At 44.2% G+C, this 26,522-nt stretch overlaps 1 protein-coding gene across 2 annotated transcripts in view; it reads right to left on the bottom strand.

The window, feature by feature from the left end:
• UGGT2 (UDP-glucose glycoprotein glucosyltransferase 2) overlaps window positions 1–26,522 on the bottom strand; it is a 4,352,373-nt gene that overhangs the window by 2,366,434 nt on the left and 1,959,417 nt on the right. For both annotated transcript variants that reach the window (XM_044072987.1, XM_044072988.1), the window contains exons 19-20: window positions 25,931–26,054; window positions 25,740–25,838 (exon numbers count right to left, since the gene is read on the bottom strand). In XM_044072987.1, coding sequence (XP_043928922.1) covers window positions 25,740–25,838; window positions 25,931–26,054 — 223 coding nt within the window. The remainder of the gene's footprint in view (window positions 1–25,739; window positions 25,839–25,930; window positions 26,055–26,522) is intronic.

Raw genomic sequence — 26,522 nt, 5'->3', positions numbered from 1 at the left:
CAAACATCTGAAGACCAATTTAAGAGAGTGGAAAAAGAAGTTATGTCTTACCATAACGTTCCATCTGAGTTTTCCAGTCATCACTGATGGGTTCGGATCCGAGCCCTCGGAACCAATCAGCCTAATACCAAGCTCATGTACACCAAAAACCCTCGAGCTAAGCTGCTACCCACAATGCCCTTCTCCCAGTTACCTCAGATCGAGTTTGCATGCAACATATAGAAGAAAACAGAAAAACAGAGTCCGTTTCTGCTCAGAAACCCAGAAACATCACAAGGACCCAGAAGATCCACCAGGAGCTTTTTGATGGGGGACGGTGGGAGGGTGTGATGTCTGGAAGAAGATGAACAACTCAGATGGAACGTTATGGTAAGATATAACTTCTTTATCTGAAGTTGTTAATCTTCTTCCTATTTATCACTGATGGGACAGAATCCCAAGCTACTTGGAGAACCTGGGTGGCCCTTATGGAAGAACATTCCTGAGAACCATTGAGCCGAAGGCCGCTCTTCCCCTGGAGACCAAATCCAATTTGTAATGTTTGATGAAGGTATGGGATTTAACCCATATGGCTGCTGCACAAATGTCATCCATGGAAGCCCTGGAATGAAAGGCAACTGAAGTTGTGATGGCCCTAGTTGAATGAGCTTTGATTTGAACAGGTTTAGATTCATCCGCAAAGTAGTATGAAAAGGTAATGCAATCTCTGAGCCATTTTGATAAAGTAACTTTTGATACAGCACATCCCATTCTTTGGCCAGAAATAGAAATTAAAAATTGGTCCGACTTGCGGAAGGACTTAGTCCTGTTCAAGGAGAAACGTAGTTGTCTATGTACGTCCAATGAATGTAGGCAGTATTCTCCCTTGTTGGAATAATTTGGGAAAAACACAGGGAGCTCAATGGACTGGTTAATAGAGAAGTCAGAAACCACTTTGGGGAGAAAAGATTGGTTAGTACGAAGGGATACTCTGTCCTTATGGAAGATTAGATATGGGCTTTTGATGCATAACGCTTGTAACTCAGATATCCGTTTGGCTGATGTGACCGCTGCCAAAAACAATGACTTCCATGACAGGAATTTTAGATCACATGTTGCAGCAGGCTCAAAGGGGGGTAGAGAGAGATTGTAGAACCCGAGAGAGATTCCATGTCTCTACAGGTTGCCTGATAGGAGGTCTGCTATTGCAAACTCCCTTGAGAAAGGTTTTGCAAATTCAGGTGGCGATAAGAGGGATGCTATCCGAACTGTTGTGGAAATTGGAAATAGCTGTTAAATGGACTCGAATAGTAGAAGCGGATGCCCCATTGTCAAACAACTCAGAAAGATACTGGAGTATAGCAGCTGTAGGAGTTGAAAAAGGATCTAGCATCTGATTATTAGACCAGATAGCGAATCTTTTCCACTTGTCTCTGCAGAGTTTTCTGCTGAATGGTTTATGGGAGGCCAGAATAATAACATGAACAGGTGAGGAGAGGGTTTCCTGCCTGGTGACTAACGGAAGTGGAGAAACCAAGCTGTCAGCTTAAGAGTGGACAGATTTGGGGGAGTCAGCCCTTGTGGGGGAGATATCAGGTTCTGATGAATGTCCAGGATCCAAGAAGGTTGTATAGGTGAGGTCGAGGAAGGCAAACCACACTTGTTGAGGCCAGAAAGGGGCAATGAACATTATTTTGCATCTCAACCAGATTGCTTTCTTTAGAAATAGGGGTATCAAAGGTATTGGAGGATAAGCATAGAGGAGACCTGCGGGCCAATCTTGAGTCAAAGCGTCTCTCGGTGATTCCCCATCTGGGGAAAAGAGGCAAAGTAGCTGCTGCATTTTTGTTTGAAGGGGAAGCAAAAAGATTGCAGCAAAGCTGACCCCAACGGCTGAATATTTCTGCCATCACATTCAGGTTGAGTGACCATTCGTGTGGATGGAGGATGCATCTGCTCAGCCTGTCCCCAATCACACTGGAGCTCCCCAGGATATGCATTGCAGTAAGAAAGCGGTTGGAAGATATCGCCCAATGCCAAATTCTCATGGCCTCATGACACAGGGGGTAGGATTTGGTCCCTCCCTGTTTGTTTATGTACCAGACAACAGACATATTGTCTGAATGGATAGCAACTGTTTCCGACGGAAGGAGCGGATGAAGTGCCTGCAACACTAACAGCAACACTCTTAACTCCAGGACGTTGATATGAAAGTTGACCTCCAAGATGGACCACGTGCCTTGGACTGTCTTTCCCTGGAAGTGGCTCCCTCACCCTATCAGGGAAGCGTCCATGGTCACTGTGGTGTTGGGTTGGGGAGTGTGGAAAGGGTGGCACCAAAGATTTTCGTCTCTTCTCATCCACCAGAGGAGATCTTGTTTGCAGGAATTGGTGATAAGGATCTGTGAGTTTAGAGAATGGAGATTGGATATCCACTGGGACAAAAGGAGCAACTAATAGTCTCAAATGCAATCTCGCCAGAGGAACAATCGGGATGGCTGCCACCACAGACCCCAGAGCCAGTAGAACTTCCCTTGCAGACACCTTCCTTCGACAGAGTATCACTTGTACTTGTAATCTTAATCTCTGAAGTCTGTGAGGCGGGAGAGAGACTTGGCTTGTTTGAGTTTTGAAAACTGCTCCTATAAATTCCAACTGTTGGGTAGGATGAAGGTTGGATTTTTCCCAGTGTACTGTGATGCCTAGAAACACTGCCAGTGCCAGACTGTAGCGGAGGGCCATGACCAGTAGACGTTTGGTGGGGGCGGAGAGGAGCCCATCGTCTAGATATGGAAACACTTAGAATCCCTGAAGTCTCAGATGAGCTGTTACCACTGCTAGGCATTTCGTGAACACTCTGGGGGCCATCAAGAAACCGAATGGCAGAGCTATGAATTGATAATGATTGGATCCCAGCTGGAAGCGAAGGAGACACCTGAAGTGCTTGTCCATTTTGATGTGGTAATACGTATCCCAGAGATCTATCAAGCACATCCACACACCCTCCCGAAGAAATGGGAGAATGGACTGTACCGTGCCCATGCGGAATTTGGTCTGAAAAAGAAGTTATGTACTTACCATAACGTTCCATCTGAGTAGTTCGACTTGATTCTTCTGCACATATGGGTATTCGGATCCGATTCGGATCAGATCCGGCAAAACTTTCCAAGCATCAGCTCCGAGCTCCAAGCTCCTCCCCTACCTATATTACATCACTTCCTCCTATATCGAGCCCCATATCGAGTTTGCTGTCACAAAATGGTAACATAACCACAATCCTAAACAGGAAAAACCCTGAAGAGTGAGGGGGATGGAGGGAGGGAAGGTGCAGAAAAATTAAGTCTAACTACTCAGATGGAACGTTATGGTAAGTACATAACTTCTTTATCTGAAGTAGTTAACTTCATTCTTTCTGCACATATGGGGCAGACTCCCCAGCTACTAGTATTCCCAGGAGGCCTTTATGGAAAGATATTTCTGAGCACTGCAGAGCCAAAGGATGCTCTCCCTCTAGAAATAAGATCTAATTTATAATGAGAGATGAATGTGTACGAATTGGCCCAAGTCGCTGCCGCACAGATATCGTCTAATGGAACTCTTGACCAGAAAGCTGCAGAAGTGGCCACTGCCCTAGTGGAACGAGCCTTCAATACACCAGTAGGAGATAAACCTTTGTCCTTATAAACTTGTGCAATACAAAGAGTGATCCACCTTGCTAAGGACACTTTCGAAACTGCTTTGCCCAAAAATGGTTTTGAAAAAGAGACAAACAATTGATCCGACTTTCAGAAGGGTTTAGTTCTCTGGAGGTAAAAACGAAGCTGTCTATGGGCATCCAATAAATGTAGCTTATGTTCACCTCTATTTTGGAAATTTGGGAAGAAGACTGGCAAATTTATAGACTGATTAATATTGGCTGCTGAGGACACCTTGGGAAGAAAAGAAGGGTTTGTACGCAGTGAAACCCTATCCTTGTGAAAAACCAAATAGGGGGGCAAGGAGGATAAGGCCTGCAACTCTGAAACTCTTTTAGCTGAAGTAATGGCAACCAAGAATGTTGTCTTCCATGACAAAAACTTCATCTTAACTGAACCAGCTGGCACGAAAGGGGGAGAGGTCAAAGCTTGAAGGACTAAAGTCAGATCCTAGGGGGGCACTGTTTCTTTAACTGGTGGTCGCAATAAAAAAGTGCCCCTCAGGAAAGCTTTACACAATTTTTAGTTGTTTTTTTTTTGTATTTAACTTAATTTGAATTTCCATAGTATGTTATGAATGTATGTATATATTTCTTGGTTCATGGCCCTTTAAATGGAGGCTTGACTTTTGTAATTTTGTAATAATGTGTGGTGATGTCAATTAATTTTGCCTATTTAAGCTTTGTATTTTACTTTTTGAATTTGTGTGATGAAGTTTGCTAACTTTTAGTAAACAAAAGCGCTTACAACTACTACCTTTTGAGTCTTAGTGTGGTTTTTCCTCCTTTGGTGTTTTAAAACAATTTGGCAAAAGCCAGAGCAACCTTATTTTCACCTACATGAAAATTAGAGATGGCAGCCAGATGAACCTTCATGGTGGAAGCACTTGCGCCTGATAGAAAAAGATCGGCCAAAAAATCCAGTATGACCGGAACGGGGGCTGTAAACGGGTTCTGACTGCGTTGAGAGGCCCAAACGCAAAAACTTCTCCACTTGCTATTGTAGAGTTTCCTAGTGGAGGCTTTAAGAGAAGCTACTAGAATGTTCTTAACAGGGGACAAAAGTCCGGGAGTTCTGATGATCATGGGAACTGGAGCAGCCACGCCGTCAGCTTGAGACTGTCCAGGTTAGGAAGGGGCATGCCCGACGGGTGAGAAATTAGATCCGGACATGGATCTAGAGTGTATGGAGGAGCCAACAGGTGAGACCATAGGAAGGGAAACCGTGCTTGGCGAGGCCAGAAGGGAGCTATGAAAATGACTTTGCACTGCAGCCAGCAAGCTCTCTGAAGGAACTTCGGAACAGGAGGTAACGGGGGATAAGCATACAGTAGCCCGGGAGGCCAAGCATGGACTAGAGCGTCCCTCGGGACATCCCCCGGAGGGGGGGGGGGGATCAGAGCAAAGAAGTTGTTGCATTTCATGTTGGAAGGAGATGCGAAGAGATCGCAGCAAGGCTGACCACAAACAAGGAAGATTTTTCTCCACCACTGATTGTTTCAGAGACCACTCATAAGGCAGAAGGATTGCCCTGCTGAGACTGTCCGCTAGAATGTTGGAGCATCCTGGGATATGCATTGCTATGAGAAACCAGCTGGTGGATATGGCCCACTCCCAAACCCTCATGGCCTCGTGACAAAGGGGATAGGATCGGGTCCCTCCCTATTTGTTTATATACCAGACTACAGACATGTTGTCTGATTGAATGGCTACTGTCCCCGGAGGTAGGACAGGGTGGAAGTCTCTCAACGCTAAAAGCACAGCCCTCATCTCCAGGACATTGATGTGTAGCTTGGTCTCTGGAAGGGACCACGTGCCTTGGACCGTTCTTCCCAGGAAGTGCCCCCCACCCGAGCTGGGAGGCGTCCGTGGTCACCATGGCTTGAGCCGGAGGGGCTAGAAAGCTGCTCCCCGCAAAAATGTCTGCTGATTGAAGCCATTACTGGAGAGATGTTCTGCATGTCCAGTTGATTTGGATGTGGAAACTCATTGGTAGGTCTAGCTAGGACCATTGAACTGCTAGATTCCACTGAAGGACTCTCATGTGAAGACGTGCAAGAGGGAGGATAGAGACTGAGGCTGCCATCGAACCCAGGGCCCTGAGAACATCGGCTGCTGTGACTAAAGAGTGATCCAAGATCACTGATATATGGAGTCTGAGATTTTCTTTCCTTTCCGGGGTGAGACAAATCTTTAAATCGAATCCAACCGTGCCCCGATGAAGTCTATGATCTGAACGGGAGTCAGGTGGGACTTGTTGAGGTTGATCGTGATGCCTAACTTGTAAGCCAGACCTAGGAAGTAGTTTAGGGCCTGACACAAGAGACGTTTGGTGGATGCAGTGAAGAGCCAGTTGTCTAGGTAGGGGAATACCTGAATGCCCTGAAGTCTCAGGTGAGCCGCTACGACCGCCATAACCTTAGTGAACACCCTGGGGGCTGTGGTGAGACCAAAGGGTAGGGCTCTGAATTGAAAGTGACTGGCCCCTAGCTGGAAGTGTAGAAACCTCCTGGAGCTCCTGTGGACCTTGATGTGATAGTAAGCGACCTAGAGGTCTAACGAGCACATCCAGTTGCATTCTCTCAGAAATGGTAGAATGGACTGTAGAGTGACCATCTGGAATTTTTGTTTCTCTACCGACAGGTTGAGGATAGACAGGTCCAGAATGGGCCTGAGGTCCCCTGTCTTCTTTGGCACTAAAAAGAACCTGGAGTAGATGCCTAATCCGGATTGATCTGGGGGGACCGGTTGGATGGCTCGTTTTTGTAGCAGCTTCGAAACCTCTAATATTGCAGCCTCCCTGTGAGTGGGTGGAACATCTGGAAGGCCTGCAGGAGTTATGGAACATGAAATGAAGGGGATAGAATATCTTCTGGATATGATGTTTAACACCCAGCGGACTGCAGTAATGGACTCCCATGCCGCTGGATGTAAGGAAAATCTTCTCCCGTCTGCCTCCACAGTAGAGCAGCTGGGCAACCTCTCAGGGTTGCTGTGCGGGTCTGTCGGAAAAGGGTTCCCTAGACATGAAGTTTCTGGGACCCCCTCTGCCTCTGGGACGGCATCAGTCTTGTCCCCCTCTGCCTCTGGGGGACGAATATTCCTGAGTGTCACGAAAAGACAGTGATTTCCGGAACCACATCTTCTTTTGCCCCTTTTGGTTCCTGGAATAGGACCTCTGGGTGTTAGAGAAGTGGATTCCGAAGGCTGACAAAGTCTTTCTGTCCTTCTCACTCTGGGTTAGTGTGTCACGTACGGTCTTCCCAAAGAGGGATGATCCATCAAAAGGGGCCTTAAAGGGGTCTGCAAATTGACACAGCCTGATCCAGGTGTGTCGCCTCAAGGCAACGCCTGTACCAGCAGCTCTAGCAGCACCCTCCATAACATGAGAGGGGAGACGCATAGAGGTATTAGTCACTGATTTCAGTGTAGTCATCTTCGCAGTAAAGGACTGCTTGAACTGCTGCGAAAGAGACTACTGGGGCGGCTCAGTTAGTTCCGATATTAGGTCTCACTGCATTCGGATGACACATGCCAAGTAATTCAGCGCATGGATAGAAATGTCGCTGACGAGTACATGCGCTTCCCGAAATGATCCATCGACCTGGACTCCTTCTTTGTGGCTGCTGCTGCAAACACCAAAGCATCTACCGGGGCTCCCTTGGACCATGCCTGCCTGCCTGTCTGATGGCGGGGAAAGAATTTTGTCTGGCCTTTTGAGTATAGGCTCTACGGTGTCAGGATCCTTCCATGCCCTAGTGGTGATGAGGTCCACCAAAGGGTCAGCTGAATGGGAGACCCAGGAAGTAGATGGGCCTACGCCAAAGGCCTCCAGGAATACAGACTCATCCGTAGAGGGTTTGGGGGCTGAACAACCTCCTCTTTGGCGGAGGATCTCCATAATGTCTCCAAATGAGATGTCCTCGGTAGGTGATCTGGGGGAACCTTCTCCTTCATCCAAGTCTGTATCGGTGGTAATGGACTCAGGAGAGTCCAAGTTGCCTCCTCTTACACTTGCGCTTACAAGGTTCCTCTCCAGTGGGACTTTCTGAAGAGGATTTGTAAGCCTCTGGGGGTTCCCTGAGGGGAACAACCTGGGGGTTGCTTTGGCACGGGCTATCCCTGAGACAGGGTAATGGGAGCAGAATCCAAAATCAGAGGGGTCTGGGTAGGATCCGAGTAGGTCAGCTGTGGCCTCAACACCTGGGAGAGAACCCTTTCCACTGTCCCGAATGCCGATGGAGAGCACATCTCCGTAGCTCATAAAGATGAGGCTCTCCCCAGATCCGAAGCAGGGATCGGAGCCGACGGCAGGGTAGTCTGCTCGACCCTCGGGTCCGACTCCCCAGCCAAGGCTTCGAGAGTCTCCTGGATCTGAGATCGGATCCGAGGAACTCAAGGTGACGGCTGGCGTCGAGGAAACGAGAACCATCGGCGCCGACCTAACAGCTCCGAAAGGTCTCGGACCCGAGAACCCCAAAGCGTCGGGTCAGATCGGGGAAGGAGAAATAGGGTGGAACATAGTTGTATAAGGACCCTGAATCTGGTTCTGGATGAACCTCCTCATCAGCCTGTCCATATCAATTTCGGAGACACTCCGAGTCGACCTGCAGGAAGCGACCGACTTGGGTCTGGGCCGGATCTGAGGGGAGTGCCTCGGCTCCGGCGAGAAATGGGGAGAGCAGAGCCGAGGAGAACGAGACCTGGGTGCCTTTGAAGAGGGGCTGGAGAAATACTACCTGTCCGGTGATCCTTTTTTTTTTTTCTGGGCCTGTCCCTCTCTTTGTGGCGCTTCTCTTTCTCTCTCTTCTGTCCCTACCTTTCTGGGAACAATCCGATGTAAAACCCTGGTGGGAGGCTGAGCTCCTGCCTGCACAGTTTCACTGGCTGGGGAGGAAACCAAGGCCGACTCCAGGGCAGAAACTGGTAGGAGACCTTTAGCCACAAGCTTAGCCTGACGATCCTTCAGTGCCCTAGGGTTAAAGGCTGAACAAATGTCGCAGGATGCAGACAGATGGGCGACCCCTAAACATAGAACACACAGAGTGTGGCCATCGGCTGGTGAGAGCTTATGACCGCACTCTGTGCATTTCTTAAAAAGAGCCTTAGGCTGTTCAGCCATAGTGGAGAACAGTAAAAGCCCTAACGGCCCACACACACACACACACACACACACACACACACACACACACACTTAACAAGGAATTGGGCCTAGGCAGGAAACCAGACTAGAAAACAGTACTACACAAACACTATTATTTTATTTTATTTTTTAAAACTAACACGACGACCAAACACGAAGAAGGGAGGAAAAAAAAGGGGAAAGGTATTCACACCCAACTACACTAATAAGACCAATGGGGCTGTTCCTGTGGAGGGGAAAGTATATTGTCTGGTCTCCTGGGAATGGCCTCAATGGTATCAGGGTTCTTCCATGCCTGCTACACAATGAGCTGGAGTGACTCATCGGCAGGGGGGGGTCACCCAAGAAGTAGAGTGCTGACAGCGGAAGGCCTGCAGGAATACGGATTCCTCCGAGGAAGGGTTGGAGGGCTTCCAGTCACTCCTCTGCCTCAAATTTTTCAGGATGTCTCCAAAGAAGACATCGTCAGGGGGGTGACCGTGGGGACCCTTCCCCATCATCCTAGTCCATATTCTCAGTGAGGGACTCCTCTGGGGAGTCCATGTGTTTCCTCTTACACATTAATTTCTGAGGTGGTTCTTCAGTGGGAGCATCTGAAGAAGACCCAGAAAGGTGGTTACCCTGTACAGGGGTTTCCTGAGGCTTGCACTCTCGGTGTCCTGGGGAGGTGGCCCGTGATAGCTGCAGCTCAGAAGGAGCAGGGGAAAGGTCCGACATAGGAGGAGTGCTTCCCAAAGCAAGCACCTTCTCCATCACCTGGAAGGCAGGCCCACCCAAAGAGGAATGGGAGCCTGCAACAGAGTAAGACAATCTTGTAACCGGATTCACACCCCGCTCCACGCGGCCCGCTCCCAGGGATATAGCCTCAAGCAAAACCGGGGTGGATGTTACCCCCCAGATCCAAAGACAGAACCGATGAAACAACTGGAACCATACCTGGAGCCGGGGATTCCATCCCTAAGCATGAGATTGAGGAAGGGGTGGTTCCGAATGAACCAAAACCAAAAGGAGCTTCGGAGCCTCAGAGAAGATCACTGTCAGTGCAGAGGAGAGGATTCCCCCTAAAGACATTGGAGCTATGGGTCTCGGAACCGAAGGGTCCAAGGGATGAGAATACTTGGGAGTCAAGGGGGCAATGGACCAAAAACCCAGAGTGGGATGGGTTTTAGGAAAATTTGGAATCCCTCTGGCTGTCAGCAGCTGATCGAACAGGCGCACCACATCCAATTCAGATAGACTCCTGGTGGACCTTACCGACACTCCTGAGGGGAGTCAGGTCGGTCCAAAAAGGGGCTAAAAGCTTGTCCTATAAAAGGATCCAAAGACAGGGAGTACTGAGTCCATGGTGTAGGAAAAGTCGGCATTAAGGATTCCAGTTTTGAAACTGGCAAAAGGGGGACTATCGGTGCAGATAAAGGGCTCAGAGCTGATGGAATAGCTGGAGTGGAAGTCATTATCAGCTCCAAAGAAGTGGTTGGTACCAATCTTGGAATGGAGATGGGCAACTTTGTTGCTGAGGTAATAGCAAGCGATAAGGCTGGAGCCGAAATCACACCTGTAACCGTAGCAGTTGGTGCCGAGGGCAGCAGCGGCGACGTGGAAGTCATCGAGATATCTGCAGAGACCACTGGAGCAGAACTCGGAACTGAGGTGGTCGGAGCCGAGGAGGCAATCTTGTGCTCCGTTGAAGACTTGTGGGCTTTATGCTTATAAGGCTTGCTCTTATCACCAGCTGTTTTTTTTTGTCCTTTGATGGAGGGGTTGAGATCTCAGACGCAGAAAGAGCCTCAGAAAAGGGTGAAGAAAGCAGGCCTTTCAAAATAAGTTTATTTTTCCTTTCATTCAGCATCCGCTGACTGAAACTGACACAAATCTGATAGGGAAGTTTCACAGATAAGTGGGAAACCCCCAGACAATATACAAAATCATCATGCAGGTCGCTATTGGGGAGTTTATCATTGCAGGAAGTGCAATGCTTAAACCCCGAAGTCCCTTTCTTTTCAGACATACTAAGTATATCGATTCAACAATTCAATAAACAAAAAAGGACAGAGAAAGGAAGCAAAAGAGAAAAATACCAACAATGGTATTAAGAATACCACAGGGGTAAAGAAGGGCATTTACCAACAATGGTAGAAGAGGATACCCATGGGTAGAGCTGGTTGAGATAATAAGATATATTAGAGTTTTTAGGAGAAAAAACTTACAAAATACAGCAAATTTTGAAAAAAAATACAACACTTAGCTGGAGAGCTCAGTGAAACGCTGCTATATGGCTGCACAGCAAACGAGATCTGAGGTAACTGGGAGAAGAGCATTGTGGGTAACAGCTTAGCTCGACAGATTTTGGTGTATGCGAGCTTGGTATTAGGCCAACTCAGTTCCGAGGGCTCGGAACCAAATCCATCAGTGATGAATAGGAAGAAGATTAACAACTTCAGATCAAATATTTGCCCCATCTGCTGTTTGCATAGACAGAGGTACGCCAGGAATGCACAGGGTTTTCACCCTTTGAGTTGCTGTATGGGCATAGAGTGAGAGGGCTTTTAGATTTGATTTGTGATGAGTGTGAGTGTGAATCCCACAAGGAGTCTGTTGTGGTACATGCCCTAAACCTCATGACAAGACTTAGGAAGCTCATGGGCTTGCCCCAAGAGAATCTGCCAGGAGCCTAACTTCAGAAAAATGTCGGGTATGATCTGATGCTCAAGTCCGAGAGTATGCTGTGGGACAGCAGGTTATGGTTCTCGTTCCTGTCAGACATAATAAGCTGCAGGCAGCTTAGGAAGGACCCTTCAAAGTGGTGAGAAAGGTCAGTAATATTAACAACATGGTAGAACTGCTAGGCAGGAGTCAAGGGCACAAATTATACTGTGTTAACATGATGAAGCCTCTCCATGATAGGGAGGGCCCCCTGGTGTTGAGTTTGCAGTGGATGGCAGTAGGAGTCTGAGGGGGATCTATGGCTAAATTAAGCCAGCCAGCAACATGCCAAGTTACTAAGATGGAGCCTAGGGTTGCAGGCATATGACATGACAGTGCAGCACTGTAGTGTGGTCAGCAATGCCACTGTAGACAGGTTTTCAAGAAAGGGTATGGGTTAATTTATTCCCAGACAGGCTCATGTCATGTTTCTCAAGGGTCACTTGAAAAACTAGCTTGAGTCTTCAATAGGGGAGAGGTGTGATGATGGGAGGTACTGCCAACTATGCCAGGAGAAGTAGGGCATTGGATGTGTAACATATGCCGGCAAAGCTAGATGGAGTTTTGCAAAAATTTTGTCATTTGCATATCAAACTGATTTGTACAAACGCGTGTGCCGAACATGTATTTGTAAAGGTGCTTGTGTTAAAAATGTACCAACAGTGGGTCCTGCTTGACAGAAAAGAAATACACCTGTATGTCAGACTGTATTGTAACTGTTGAAATGAATATACTGTAACAGAGAATACTGGAAGAGAAGAGGTTAATCTCAATCAAATTAACTTTGAAAAATAGTCTGAAATTAAATAACCTGGTTTAGGCCATAAAGATTGTATCTTACAGGTCAGATTGCAGCCAGAGACTAAATGTCTGTGAAAACCACGACTAGGGATCCTACTGTATTGGCCTTAGAGGTGAGCTAATTGCCACCCTGGAAGGGTGGAAGTTTTGAAATGGTTTTATAGCAACCAAATGCTATAACACATCTCAGCACAGCTCTATCTGTGTGTATGGTAATACCTATGTGCCAGATTCTAGTTCAGTTTCCATTAAAGGAGGGTAGTGTGGGAACCAGAGTCAGATGACCAGATGTATGTGATGTCATTCTGCAATCCAGCAATAAAATTATATTCTAATACTAGATGAGACAGAAGTCTCAAGGCAGTCTGTTTTTGAAACCTGACAAAGAAGAAAGACCACTTCACCTTGCCTTGATTTAGTAAGTATCAAGTATGCAGGGAATAGTAATTCTTTAGATCAGTCAGGAAAACGTAGGGAGATTAGTTAAGTACTGTTTTTTTTTTGTATCTATGTCAATCTATCCATCTGTTATTTTTAATATTTCTTGTGATTGAAACTGTGGTGTTTATTGTAAATAAATATTTAGTATTTTCATGTTCTTTTACTATTTATTATTAAATATATTTACATTTTTCATCATATTTAACCTTAAGTTTAAACTTTGAGAGTATTTATATTTATTTGGCGACACTATAGCCACTTCTGAAAGCCTTGCTGCACTGGCCAAACGCTATAGTTTGTATCAGGACTAATTCTACTCAGGATGATTGGGTACCCTTGAAAGAGCCTTAGAGCAGTTGGCTTTGCAGTGTTCTGGTGGCAGTATCTACCTTATAGTCTGGGCAGAAGGTGGCATAGTTGGTAAATCGGTGTCAGCTTTTCCAAGGTGCGTGCGTGTGTGTGTGTGTATGTGTGTGTGTGAAAATCAAATCTTAAAGAGTGTGTGTGTCAGCTACTTGGAGGAGAGACACAGAGCACTGGTTTCAAAGGGAGGGTGGTGGAGGACTTGGCTTGGAACACTCGGCTGAGGACTCAACTCTACAGCTGTCTCAGTGGGAAACTTATTTGGGGGCCTGGAGATAGAGAAGGAAACTCAGCCCCAGGATGGGAGTGTGTTCTGTGTGTGCTCTTAAGGGAAATTATGCTTAGTGCAGACAGCTGCATCTTGAAATACTGTGGGTAGCTATTTTTGTTCCAAGTGAACATCCCTCACTGGTGTCAGTGGTGAGGATTCATGCTCCTTGATTACTGGCCCAGAGCAGGAATGTCACAGTATTGATGAAAAAAGACTTGAAAGGCTCAGCAAAATTGCATAAGTGTCTCCAGGCATGTCTCCTGATGGCTATGCCTGAACCGTCATTCTTGTGGAACCTTCTGCTGTGTGAGAGATTAACCCCATGGACACACTGAATATAGACTGCAGTGTGGCCAGCTGTAAAGACAGTAGTTTATGCTCCTCTCCCAACATGGACCTGGGAAGTGACTCAGAGTTGTTTAATAAAGTCTCTCTGCAATCTAGTGTAATGTGTCAAATAATTAAGCAACCATAAAGCAAAGGTTGCTGAGGTGCAAACCTGCTTTCCAAACCTGTCCATTGCCCTGGACTCTCCTTGTTAGGAAGGTAGACAGAAAGGCTGTGTTCTGCTACCTTTTTCTTAGTGGTCGCAGCCACAACTATAGCATCCAGAGAAACTCTTTTAGTCCAATGAGGTCTGCCTTTAGGCAGAGCAAGACAATTATTGGAGTGACGAGGGATAGGTTCCATGGTATCCAGTTCCTTACATGCCGGGCAAGACAAAAGATCTATACGGTCATTCACAGGGGGATAACCCAAGATGTAGATGGGCTGGATCCAAAGGCTACTAGAAAGACTGATTCCTCCTGGGAAGGGGGATCAGAAGACCATCCACCTTCCTCGTTAAAGATCTCTAGAATGTCTCCAAAAGACATGTCTTCTGGTGAAGACATTGGGGAATCCTCCCATAAGTCAGTGTCTTTGGTTAAAGATTCTCGAGGGGAATGTGCCTCCTTTTGCACGTCACCTTGTCATTTGGAAAATCTGGAGAGGTACTGGAAGAGAGGGAAAGTTTCTGCACAGAAACTGCATGGAAGCTTGATTGGGCTGGCTGTCCCTGTGGAATATGTTGATGAGGCTCAGAACTCAGATCAGAAGGTAGTAGAGTGTTAGGATCCAAAGAGACAAGAGTAGATTGGATTCTCAGGTGAGAAAAAGCCCTCTCTTCCACTCTGAAAGCAGACAGACTGGGAGAAGCCATTACTGGCCTCACCAGAGATGAAGCTCCAGGAACTGCTAAGCCCTGATCCCGGCTGTGAGGAAGGAATCAGACTTGAGCTTGTACAGCAGAGAAGCACCGAGGAGAAGTGACAGCTCTAAAAACCTCGAAGTCGAGACCAACACCCCTGGATTGGGTGCCAAAGTCTCTTGTCAGAGACTCGTCCTGCACTACGGAAATCATTGCTGAACAAGTCAGGGGTGTAGTCAGAGTCAAAGATCTAGCCATCTTCAGATCAGATACATCAACTCTCAGAATTCTTGGAACAGAGGGCTCCAAACATGCTGGAGAGATCAGAGAGGAAGATGCAACTAGATGATAGACAGGTTGGGGGCTCAGGGATCCAGTGGGTGATGGAAACAGTAATACCCCCATCTGAATCTGAGCCCTGTGGAACTTCATCATCATCTTATCCCAACTGCTTTGGAAAGACTGAGGGAGGACCTGATGGAGGATGAAGAGGAAGGGGGATGTGAGATTCTCTTCAAAGTCTCTTGTAATAAGGGTAATCATTGCCATGGGGAAATAGGCTCTGAAGAAAAACGAGCCTAAGTGTCCCCAACGTTGGATCTGATCATTTTGATAATTTAACTGGCAGCTTTGAAGCTGGAGCAGGTTTCGGAAAATAGGCAGAAGAACCTTTTCTGTGCTCTCTGGACTCTGAAGAAAATGTCTGTTTCTTTGAGGGGATGTAAACCTGTGAAATTGAAGCTGCAGAGGAAGAAGCTGAAGTAGGGAGTAAACCTTTAAGAACTAATTTATTATGGCAATTGCTCAAAGCCTGGAAATTGAAACCCACACAAATCTGGCAGGAGGTTTCAAGGTGGGCAGCCCCTAAACAATAAACACACTACTTATGGCCATCAGAATTGGGTATCTAATGCCCACAGGAAGTGTACTTCTTGAAAGCTGCTGGCTTTTCACCCATTTTTAAGCAAGGAGAAAAGAAAGATTTTTTTAAAGGAAGGTAAAAGAAGTAATTAAAAACTGTAAAGGAAAAGGAAAAAAACAGCAACAGTATTTTAGAGATACCCTATGAACCGGCAGGAAACTTTAAAGAAAGGAGTGAAAAGGGGATCACCAAGATGGTAAGGAAGGTATCCAGAAAAATCAGATAGAAACAATTCAAAGCCTAACACAGACAATCCAAAATGTACAAAGGGAGGAAGGGTGAAGGACAGGAGAAAAGAAGAAATACTCTACTTTTACTAACAGAAAAAGCTCAAAAGAGTGCAGTCCAAGGCTGAAGCAGAGAAACGGCATAAAAGAGATCTGCGGTACTACAGGGCTCTGACACATTATGGGTAAAGGGATGATCTTGCGGGTCGGATCTGAGAGTTTTAAGTAAATGTGGCCAAGGCAGATCTGAGGTCAGATCCAAGACCCATACGTTGAGGAAGAATGAAAATGGACAGCATCAGAGTAATGATTACTTACAAATAAAATGTCTTCATGCTTACTTAAATACATATTAGGATTCCATAAGTACTGAGATATAAAAACTGTATTTGCTAGATATCATGATGCTTAACCAGTCAATATCTTGTATGTTAAGATTTTGAATCACTGTAAGGCTGGTTTGAATAAAACATATATTAAGTAAATTAAAATGCCTAATAAAAATAACTGTAAACTATTATCAGGACCAGAATCAAGTATGACAGATGAAAACAAAGGCTTGAGGAAAATGCATATTGAACAGAGCAATTTACGTAAAAATCCTATAAAAACACGGCAAAACTGGGAAGGTCAAGGAGAGGCAAATTTTATTATCATTGTAACACAATGTAAGTAGTGATACTCCCGCCAAAGCAGTGATTTCTAAACTTATGTGGAAAAAACGTCCTTTAAAGCATTAATAGAAAACGATTTTCAAATGACATACCTGGGGAATAGTGAAAGGGAAGCTTTACTATTAAACTGACTACCCAAAGATCTGCTATTACAATGAGTATACTATCTTCTTCCTCAAGAGACACTGTAACAATACACATTTTGGTAAAATCCCTAGTGGTGTCATATTTCATTGGGTTGCAAATTAATACAAGAAGCATATGTAACTGAAGTATACTTATAAGTAACAGCTGTTTAGCAAATACAGTACAACAGCTCACCAAAATACACTGCATCATGAAAACATACTGCAAGTCCAGTCATACTGAAAACAATAAAAATAAATGGATTCAAACAGAATGAAGTTCACAAAGTTAAACAGATGGCCATATTCATAAACATCAACCACAACTGAGCAGCATGCTCTGCTCAGTTTCTTTATAATCCAGTTCAGCAATGCATATAACTAATGTGCCTCTGAATCTCACAAACCCCTCCAGTGAACAATTGTAAATCACCTACCATACAGAGTAATGCCAGACAAGTACTCCCATCACCTTTGGTACTCTGTAATTGTGAAGTTCTGAGCTGTGCAGTTAAAATCTGCTTGACTATGGAAATAGCATTTCCTAATGAAATGATGGTTACAACACAGCTAATGGCTACACTCTCCCTTTGTGGAAGTTGCATATTATTAGCATCATTGAGTTGCTGTTCATATGTTTAATTTACATGGGCCAAACCTGCAGACTGCTGCATTTGGCTCAGAAAAAAAAATCTATGTTCATATACATCTCGTGCAAATGAACATGAACATTTTAGCAATGACACTAAGCTTGAACAATACCCATGATTGCACAAAGGGGTCTTCCATTGTATACAATCATTATGACGATCATTAAATTAGTTGTACAAATATTGTTAAAGCCTTACATAATGTGAAGTGTGCTTGCCGCAATTCAAGTACACCTTCAAGGATACCCATAAAGGTCTACAAAGGCACCTATGTTGAAATTATGAAAATCTTCCATAATACAAAAGTAGAAGGACTTGAGACCAGGCTGAAGACAAAAACAAATCCTCTCAAAATATCCTATAAATACTTCTTATTGGAAAAACATATCAACATACATATTTCCTTCACAACTAAGACCATACCTCTCAAGCTCTTGACACAAGAAATCCGAACAAAGCCAAAAATAATGGTGGAACAAAAGCCCAAAAATTGGTACAAATTTTAAATATTGCTCTTATAAACTTAGAAAGTTACTAGAATAAATGGTGCTATGTTATTATGCATTTTCTGATGAATATGAAGTAGGAGATTCAAATGTCTGTCATTATTTAGTGACTTCAACCCTCAATGATTTGCCAGAAATCCACTAATTTTATGAGGAATGAACCAAAAATATGAGGCAAAAGTCTGGACATTCTACAAAAATGTGGTCATTGAGAGGTATGACAAAAACTCTTCAATCTAAAAAACAAACCAATCTAATCTCTGGATCAAAAAACAAGTGGGATAAAGTAAACAAATTCTAATATGCAAACTCAATAAAAATGCTAAAAAAATTATAACTGCTTGCCAATAATTCAAAAGTGAAAAAAATAAACAAGAATCACAAGCAATGGGAGTAAAAACCACAGAAACATTAAAACAGTAAACTATAACAGCTTTCATCTATACATAACAAAGAACTTCATCGGACATAAAAATCAAGAGTAATCAGTTTAAAAATTTGTAACACGGGAAAAGTACAGTTTTGTACCTACCATAAATGTAGATGTTCGAGTGTACACCCTGCTGCAGTCATCACACTTGGGTTATCCTGTCGTCAGGCGGTCCCCGCAGTCGGCCGGAATTCCAAAGTCTTGGTCCGGCGTCGGTTGCTGTCACCTCTTCCCTGACGTCAGTGCGCCAGGGGTATATATAATGCATCCGACGCCATCTTCTTCAGTTTTTCTTGCCCCAGATGTCAGGTGCCCCCAAAAAGGTGGTCAGTAATTAGTACCAAATAAAGTAATTTTTTGCACAAACACAAAATCCCTCCAGCTATAAGCAAATACATCAGGAAGGTATTGTATAGATTTAGCCAGTTAGATCAGAGGGGATGGAGGGAGGGTAACCTGGACTGCAGCGGTGTACACTCTAACATCTACATGTATGGTAGGTACAAAACTGTACTATGTTCATCGTGCTACCCTGTTGCAGTCATCACACTTGGGTAGAATCCCAAAGCTATGGATGGGTGGAGGAGTTATAGAGGGTTAGAGGAGGCTAGAAGGCCCTGCAGAACTGTAGTGGCGAAGCCAGCCCTAGTCTTAGAGTAAAGTGCTAAGTGATAGTGTTTGGTAAAAGTGTGTACCGAACTCCAAGTTGCAGCTTCCAAAATCTCCTTGGTTGGTACCCCCCCTGAGGAAGGCTGTAAATGTAGCTGTTGCCCTGGTAGAGTGGAGCCTAATGGTAGCAGGAACTGGTTTTCCATAATGGGTATAGCAAAAACGAATGCAATGTCCTATCCATTTGGAAATGGTTTGCTTTGATATAGCCTTCCCTTGTGAAGCTGTAGCATAGGATACAAAGAGCTGGTCAGATTTTCTGAAAGCCTTAGTTTTATCCAAGTAGTAGCGAAGTTGCCTGTGAATGTCCAAGGAATGCAGGAGTCTTTCTCCTTTGTTCTGTGGGTTTGGGAAGAAGGTGGGTAAGTGAATGGTTTGATTTAAAGATGCACTGGAAACCACCTTAGGCATGAAGGAAGGATTAGTATGTAGAGAAACTCTGTCTTGATGGAAAATGAGGAAAGGTTCCACTGCCATTAGTGCCTGCAGCTCTGAGACTCTTCTAGCTGTAGTTATTGCTAGCAGCAGGGCAGTCTTCCATGATAGGAACTGTAGATCTGCAGAGAAAGCTGGTTCAAAGGGAGGTAGCGTAAGTTTTTTCAGAACAAAATTTAGGTCCCATGTTGGTGTAGGTGCTCTCCTGGGGGGCCTAATTTTTTTTGCCCCTCTGAGGAACTGCCTTAGAAGTGGATGCGAAAATAAGGGTGGTTCTGTGTTGTAGTGGGCTGAAATAGCTAATGCATAGATTTTAATGGAAGAAAAAGAAAGTCCTTTGTGCAACATCTCAGTTAAATACTGTAGAATCTGAGGCAGGTGAGGCTGAAGTGTGTTTTGGCCTTTAGTTTGGTTCCACGCACAAAACCTTTTCCATTTGTCCGCATAGGCCTTCCTGGTGCTGGGCCTCCTAGCTACCAGAATAACATCCATAACTGCTTGGGAAAGAGGAGCTGGCTAGATGTTTAGGTGATTTTCCATGCAGCCAGATTTAAAGTTTTTAACTGGCTGTGAAGAATCTGATTGTTTTGCTGTGTGAGCAAATGGGCAGTTTGTGGTAAAATCCAAGGTGGGCCCTGGGCCATATTCCTCAATAGTGGGTACCAGTGCTGGCATGGCGTGTCTGGGGCTATGAGTATCAGTCGTGGTCTCTCCTTTCTGACTTTCAGAAGCACCTTTGTGAGGAGAGGCAATGGAGGGAAGGCATATACTGTCAGGTTTTTCCAGCTGAATGAGAGTGCGTCCACTTTTCAAGCTTGATGGTGAAGTATTCTTGTACAAAATTTTGTTAGTTGATAGTTTTGAGGACTGGCAAACAAACAGGTCTATGTCTGGAAGGCCCCATTTTTGAGTTATCATTGCAAATACTTGTGGATCCAGTTTCCACTCGTGGGGATCCATGATGTTTCTGCTGTGGTCGTCTGCCAATGTGTTCTTTTGTCCTGGCAGGAATTGAGCTTGTAAGTGAACTTGGTAAGCCAGAGCTGTGTTGCACAAGGTCATTGCTTGCCTGCATAGAGGGTAGGAGTGTGTACCCCCTTGTTTATGTACCGCATTACTGTGGTGTTGTCCGTCCTTATTGTAAGTTGTCCTGGATGTAATAGATTCTTGAAGGCTGTCAGAGCATTCTGTACAGCTAGCATCTCTTTTTGATTGATGTGCAGATTCCTTTGATCTGCAGACCATATGCCTTGAACGCACTGTCCTGCCATGTGTGCCCCCCAGGCGTAGTCCAATGCATCTGTTGTCATAGTTTGCCTGGCTGGGGGCAAGGTGAAAGGCTGACCCTTGTTGAGGTGACATGCCAGTGACCACCACAGAAACTCCTGTTGTAGGCAGGGAAAGAGATATCATTGTGTCCAAGCTGTGGCTGTGTTGAGACCATACGCTTTTTAGGTACCACTGTAATTTCCTCATATGCAGCTTTGCAAATTGTATTAGTAGTATGCAAGATGCCATGAAGCCCAAGGCCTGCAGAATTTTTCTTGCAGGTAGTTGGGTCTTTGCTGCCATTGTTTTGAAATATTGTGTCAGTTGTAGTTGTTTGTCTGGCGTCAGATAAGCCTTCTGGGCCGTTGTATTCAAGCTGGCACCCAGGAATGTCATATTTTGTGAGGGTACTAGTTTTGATTTCTTTTCGTTTACTGTGTACCCCAGGCAACTTAGAAGATGTTTTACAAAAGCCAGATGTTGTAAGAGGATGTCCTTGCTTTCAGCTTGGATGAGGCAGTCATCCAGGTATGGGTATATTTGAATTCCTCTTTGTCTGCAGTATGCAATTACTGGTTACTGGTGCCAGGCATTTTGTGAAGACGCTGGGCACAGCAGATAAGCCAAAGGGCAGTGCAGAGAATTGGTAATGGGTTGAACCTGCAATGAAATGGAGGTATCTTCTGCAACTTTGTCTGATAGGGACATGCAGGTATGTCTCCTTGAGGCCCAACGTTACTAGCCATGCTTTCTTGCCCAACATGGGAAGAAGCTGCTGTAGGGTTAGCATCTTGAATTTGGGTACTTGTAAGAAGGTGTTTAGAATTGAAAGGTCCAGAATTGGTCTCCAGGCATTGTCCTTTCTGGGAACTAGAAAGAGTCTTGAGTAAATTCCTTGGCCTTGCTCTCCAGTAGGTACCAGTTGAATGGCTCTCATGTCCATGAGAGCTGTAATTTGTCTTTGTGCCTCTGCCCATTGATTTTGTGGCAAGTTTGACATTCCTCTTTTCACTGGCAAGGTGTGAAAATGGAATATGTATCCTCGTGAAATTATGTCTTGGACCTATTTGGCCTTTGTGACAATGTGCCTGTTGTCTGAAAAAAGTGCGAGTTTTCCTCCCAAGGGGGCTGCCAAGAGAGTGTTGCTTGGCTGGATGAGGTGCAAGTCATTGAGTTTGCCTTCTGGTAGTTTGGGACCTGTCTTCTCCTCCCTTATGTGCTGCAGTGCCCCATTGTCGAGGTTTGTACTGGGCTTGTGGTTGTCCTCTGCCTCTTGGACGTCTGTATTTACCCCACTTTGGCCTGTAAGTAGCTGGAAAGGACCAATTTTTTGTTGGCCAATTTCTGCTGAAGCGAGGGGGCTGTACCTGTAGGAAATCTTTGACTGTCTGCATAGATTTTGCCTTATCCTCCATTTTCTTTAAGACTTCTTCTGCTTTAACTCCAAAAAGAACATCCTGCTGGAAGGGAGCATCTAGAAGCTTTGCTTTAACATGATCAGGCAGAGTTTGTTCCTTTAACCAAGCATGCCTGCGTATAACAGACCCAGTGACAGCTGCTCTGCAGGAAGCCTCCAAAGAATCAAACCCACATTGTAAAGTATGTCTGCCACCTGTTCAGTTGCATGCAACAGATCCTGCATTTCTTTCAATTCAGACTGTTGAGGGAGTGTGCTCATTTTTTGTTTTAACTGAGACATTAGAAATTGCTGATATTTTAGCATGTGAAACTGGCAATTTAGTGCCCTCATAGCTAGAGTGGCTGAGGTGTAAACCTTTTTTCCCCCACCTGTCTAGTGCTCTGGAGTCCCTTTCAGAGGGTACAGGATTTTTAGCCATAGAAGCCTTAGCCCCTTTGGGACCCTGGGAGATAGTCTCTGGATCAGCCACAGGACTTTTGTAAAGAAATTTGTGGGAATCAGGCACTCTATAGTATCTATCAGGTTTGGCCGGAGCAGGAGGCAGAGAGTCTGGGTTCAAACTGGATTCTAAGTAAACATCATCCACAATGTCTAAAACTGGGGGGATGGCAAGTGGTCTGTACTGGGGGAGTAAAAGAAACTCTCTGAGCCTTTTCTTTGAGTCAGAGTAGTCCTCACCTTCCCAGTGAAAATGTTCCCTCATAGTGTGTAAAGTTTCCCCAAAGGAGTAGTCTTCAGGGGGAGAAGCTGAGGGAATGGAATCCTCAGCATCAGAATCTTCATAAGGGGAGAAGGAGTAATCTTGGTTCTCTGAGGAGCCTGAGGAAATGGACACTTGTTCAGAGGATGCAAAATCTTGCTCTTGTCTAGGCCTTTTGACAGGAGGGGGTTGGGAACCCCTGATTAAAGAGATCAAATACTCAGCCATTTTGAGCATCTGTTTCTTAGGCATGGGGCCTTGAACAGGGGACTGAAGTGCAGTCTTTTAAGGTTTAATAGGAGTCTTCATCTTAGGATACGTTTTAATGGCGGGCGTTGTTGGTCTGAAGACGCCTTCAGAAACCAAAGGTGTTTCTGCAGCACCGACATCTTTTTCAGCAGTGTCGTCGGTAGGGGCTGAACAAAATGGCTGCGTCGGCCTGGTACTTTCTGCCAAAAGTTCCGAAGCGGTCTCGGGTTCCAGATCTGCGGTAGTCAGGGGTTGTGTCGGAGCCTCACTGAAGACCGGTGAACCGGAGACCGGACCAGCCGAGGCCTCGGAGTCTGGCTTGGGTCTAGGCAGCCTGTCCTTATCCTTGCGTTTTTTGTGCACACCGGTAGTCAGTTGCTCCAACGGCATAGTGTAGTTAAATTTTCTACCGAAGTAGTGTCATGCGAAATCAAAGCGTCTTTTTATAGTACGCTTATTAAACCTAGCACAAAAATGACAACTAGTGACGCTGTGGTCTGGGCCTAGGCAAGGTATGCAGTAAGAATGAAAATCCTTATAATAATCCTTATTTGCTTCCCACAAGAAATACAATTGTTAACTTTTTCTGACATCGGTCTGAGGCAAGAAAAGTTTCCCCAACGGGTTACTTAGCTTTATTAAAGACTTCGGTCTGAAATTCGAGTTTGAAAATCTCAGGAGTCAGCCGACCGGCACTTGCGAACTGCTTCTGCTTCAGACACCGCGCAGCAAGAAAGACTGAAGTAGATGGCGTCGGATGCATTATATATACCCCTGGCGCACTGATGTCAGGGAAGAGGTGACAGCAACCGACGCCGGACCAAGACTTTGGAATTCCGGCCGACTGCAGGACCGCCTGACGACAGGATAACCCAAGTGTGATAACTGCAGCAGGGTAACAAGATGAACATCAATGCACAACCAATTCAAAAATGTAATTAAAATCATATGAGAGAACTCTTCAAAACTACTGATAAATATTAATAAAATAAACTCAAGGTTAAAGATATAATTGCTCTACCTACTGTAGAAACAAAACACAAAATGATACAAGTTCAGTATGGGAAGTTCTCACTCACAATGCACTTTTAAAATTCAGGCAAGTCATTGGGCATTCGGAAGGCAGGTTGTGTGTAATAACAGAGGGAAGTTACATGATTAATGACAGATGTTCATTGATACGATTTTTCAGGGTAGGAGGCAGTGTGTGGGTATATGAGCAAAAAGCTGAAATACATTATTATGGCCATTATGTCTTTCACTTTCTTTATATTTAGACATCAGAACCATACCAACAAAGGCCTACAATGGTGTCTACGCCAAATGATAAAAATCTCCCATAATACAGAAAGAAGATGGAATTAACAAGTAATAAGCGGGTGACCAAGACTAAGAAAGTGAGAATACTTTACCAGAACCTGAGTTAGGTCGACATTCTTCAACCAGTTGACTTAAACTATGCTCATACAAAACTGAATAAGGGAGGAAGGCAGACTGTTCCTCCTACTATAGGCTGAAGTTTCCCCACAAGAACTGCATTTTCATACTGTAGGCCACTTATAAGTGATCTGATAACTTAATTTTCAGATGCTTATGATACTGGTGGTAGCTAAAAGAGAAACAATATTTTGAGATTAAGTGAATGAGTTACTTGGCATTCAAAGACAACCCTATTTGCTTCCTGGTTTGAAAGGTCTAGGAAGGTTCAGAATGACAAGGTATTAATACTGTTTTAATAAGTAACATACACACCTCTTTCAACTCATTTACATGGTCACTATCGTTTAAAATTAATGCATTGCTTTTGAACTGACATACATCAAACATCAGGCACATTTCTCAACCTCTTCACACAAGAAAATCCAGACAGAACCAAAAATACTGGGGGAACAAAGCCCCAAAAATAGAGATAAAATTTAAATATTCTTACAAACTTAAAAAGTTGATAAGAGTAAGAGGTTTTGCATTATCATACAGTTTCAGAAGAAAATGAAGCCTGAAACTCAAATGTCTGTCATTATTTAGTGACTTCAATCCACAGTGAGTTGCTAAAAAAACACAAATTTTATGAGGAACTGACCAAAAATATGAGCCAACAATCTGGACAGTTGAGAGCTATGACATCAAGCCTTATTTATTTCTTAAACTTCCCAGCATTTGCATTACTTATTTTAATACCTTTCATATTAGTGCAGGTTTCAAGTACTGTAGTTTGAAGTCTACAGTAATTAAACTTCAGAGGTATTAAAATTGAGGTTAGTGTATGAAAAGAGAAGCAGGCTACTCTACAAGTCCAGTAAAATATAACACACCCACACATAATGTTTTTTAGTTTACTTCTGCTAGAAAACTCTAGACAGATAATATTCCTGTCCCTGTCTTCATTTCTATCATTGTAGCATTAAGTCTGATCCTTACAAAGGTGTACCACTGTATCAAGGCTGGGAAGAGGAGTAACTTGCTCTGTCAATAGTCATAACAAGAACATCATCAAGTAGGGATCTCTATGTTCAGTCTTAACCATTTTCCTCCAGTGATGTCAAAAATAATCACTACAGTACAGGTGAACACATGCAAGACAAGTGTAGCTGTGGGGGATATCTACTACCTACAAAGTTTATAACACAAATGCCTATTTCTTCACTAGGCAGAAACAAGTTCATACAAGTTAACTCTCTACTAATATTTGCTGAATTATCTCCTCCCCAGTTGTAAGTATGAAAACAACTACTGTCTCTGTGTTTTACTTTCTGGACTAGAATGTGTTAATATTTTTATTAATACATATGCAGAAAAGAATCTGATGAAAACTATTTTAATATCAGTCTAAGCAACAGTGAAGCTGTATTATTAAGAACAGTCTGAAGAAACTGTTTTACCTTGTTTTGACAAGTACTTCATATTTTCAGTAACTACTGCAGTCTTGTCTTTTGGGTCCAAGTAAGGAAAAATGGTCAAGTCATACCAATCAGGAGAAACTACAGAAATAAACAAAAAAAAAACATCAACAAGGTTCACTTCTTAAACAAGCATCATTATGGTAATAGAAAAAGAGCCACAGTGTACATACCTGATTTAAAAGTCAAATCAAGATAACGTTTTGCCATACCTAGGATTGTAGGATTTATACGTGGAACTACATTACTCTGTTCCATAAGGAAATCCACCACATTCATCCTCTCTTTTAAATGTCCCTGTTAAATGAAACATATACTTAAACTCAGCTAAAAACTCATGAGACACCTGTGTATAATGGCAAAAGTCAAGCAGCAGCAGTACAGTACAGTACTTGGAAAGTCTACTGTACCTTCAACACTCTCAGCAAGCATATCAATAGCAAGTGTTCCTTGGAAGGTAATGAGTGAATGCAGGTGATTAACAAAAGCTGGCCAACACCAATGGAGTTAAATTTAGCTCACACCAGTACCCATTTATAGCCTAAAAGGTACATAATTGGAGCACCTGCTCTAAATCTGCCAAGGGCTTACAAAACTGTAGCAGGTAAAGCTCTAGATGGGACCTTAAAGACGAAATACGGAACAATAATACTTGAGTCCAAAGTAAGGAGGCAGGGAACCTGCTTGCAAAAGTAATTTCTTAGGAAAATCTACTGCTGTACTGAGTTCCTATTCAAATGAAATATATGCTCTTGGGTAGAGTGG

This window comes from Protopterus annectens, chromosome 5.part1 (assembly GCF_019279795.1).
Source record: "Protopterus annectens isolate FY-2018-M chromosome 5.part1, PAN1.0, whole genome shotgun sequence".
Taxonomy (NCBI): domain Eukaryota; kingdom Metazoa; phylum Chordata; order Ceratodontiformes; family Protopteridae; genus Protopterus; species Protopterus annectens.
Note: the sequence above shows the minus strand (reverse complement) of the source record. Positions and strands in the feature narration are given on the sequence as shown.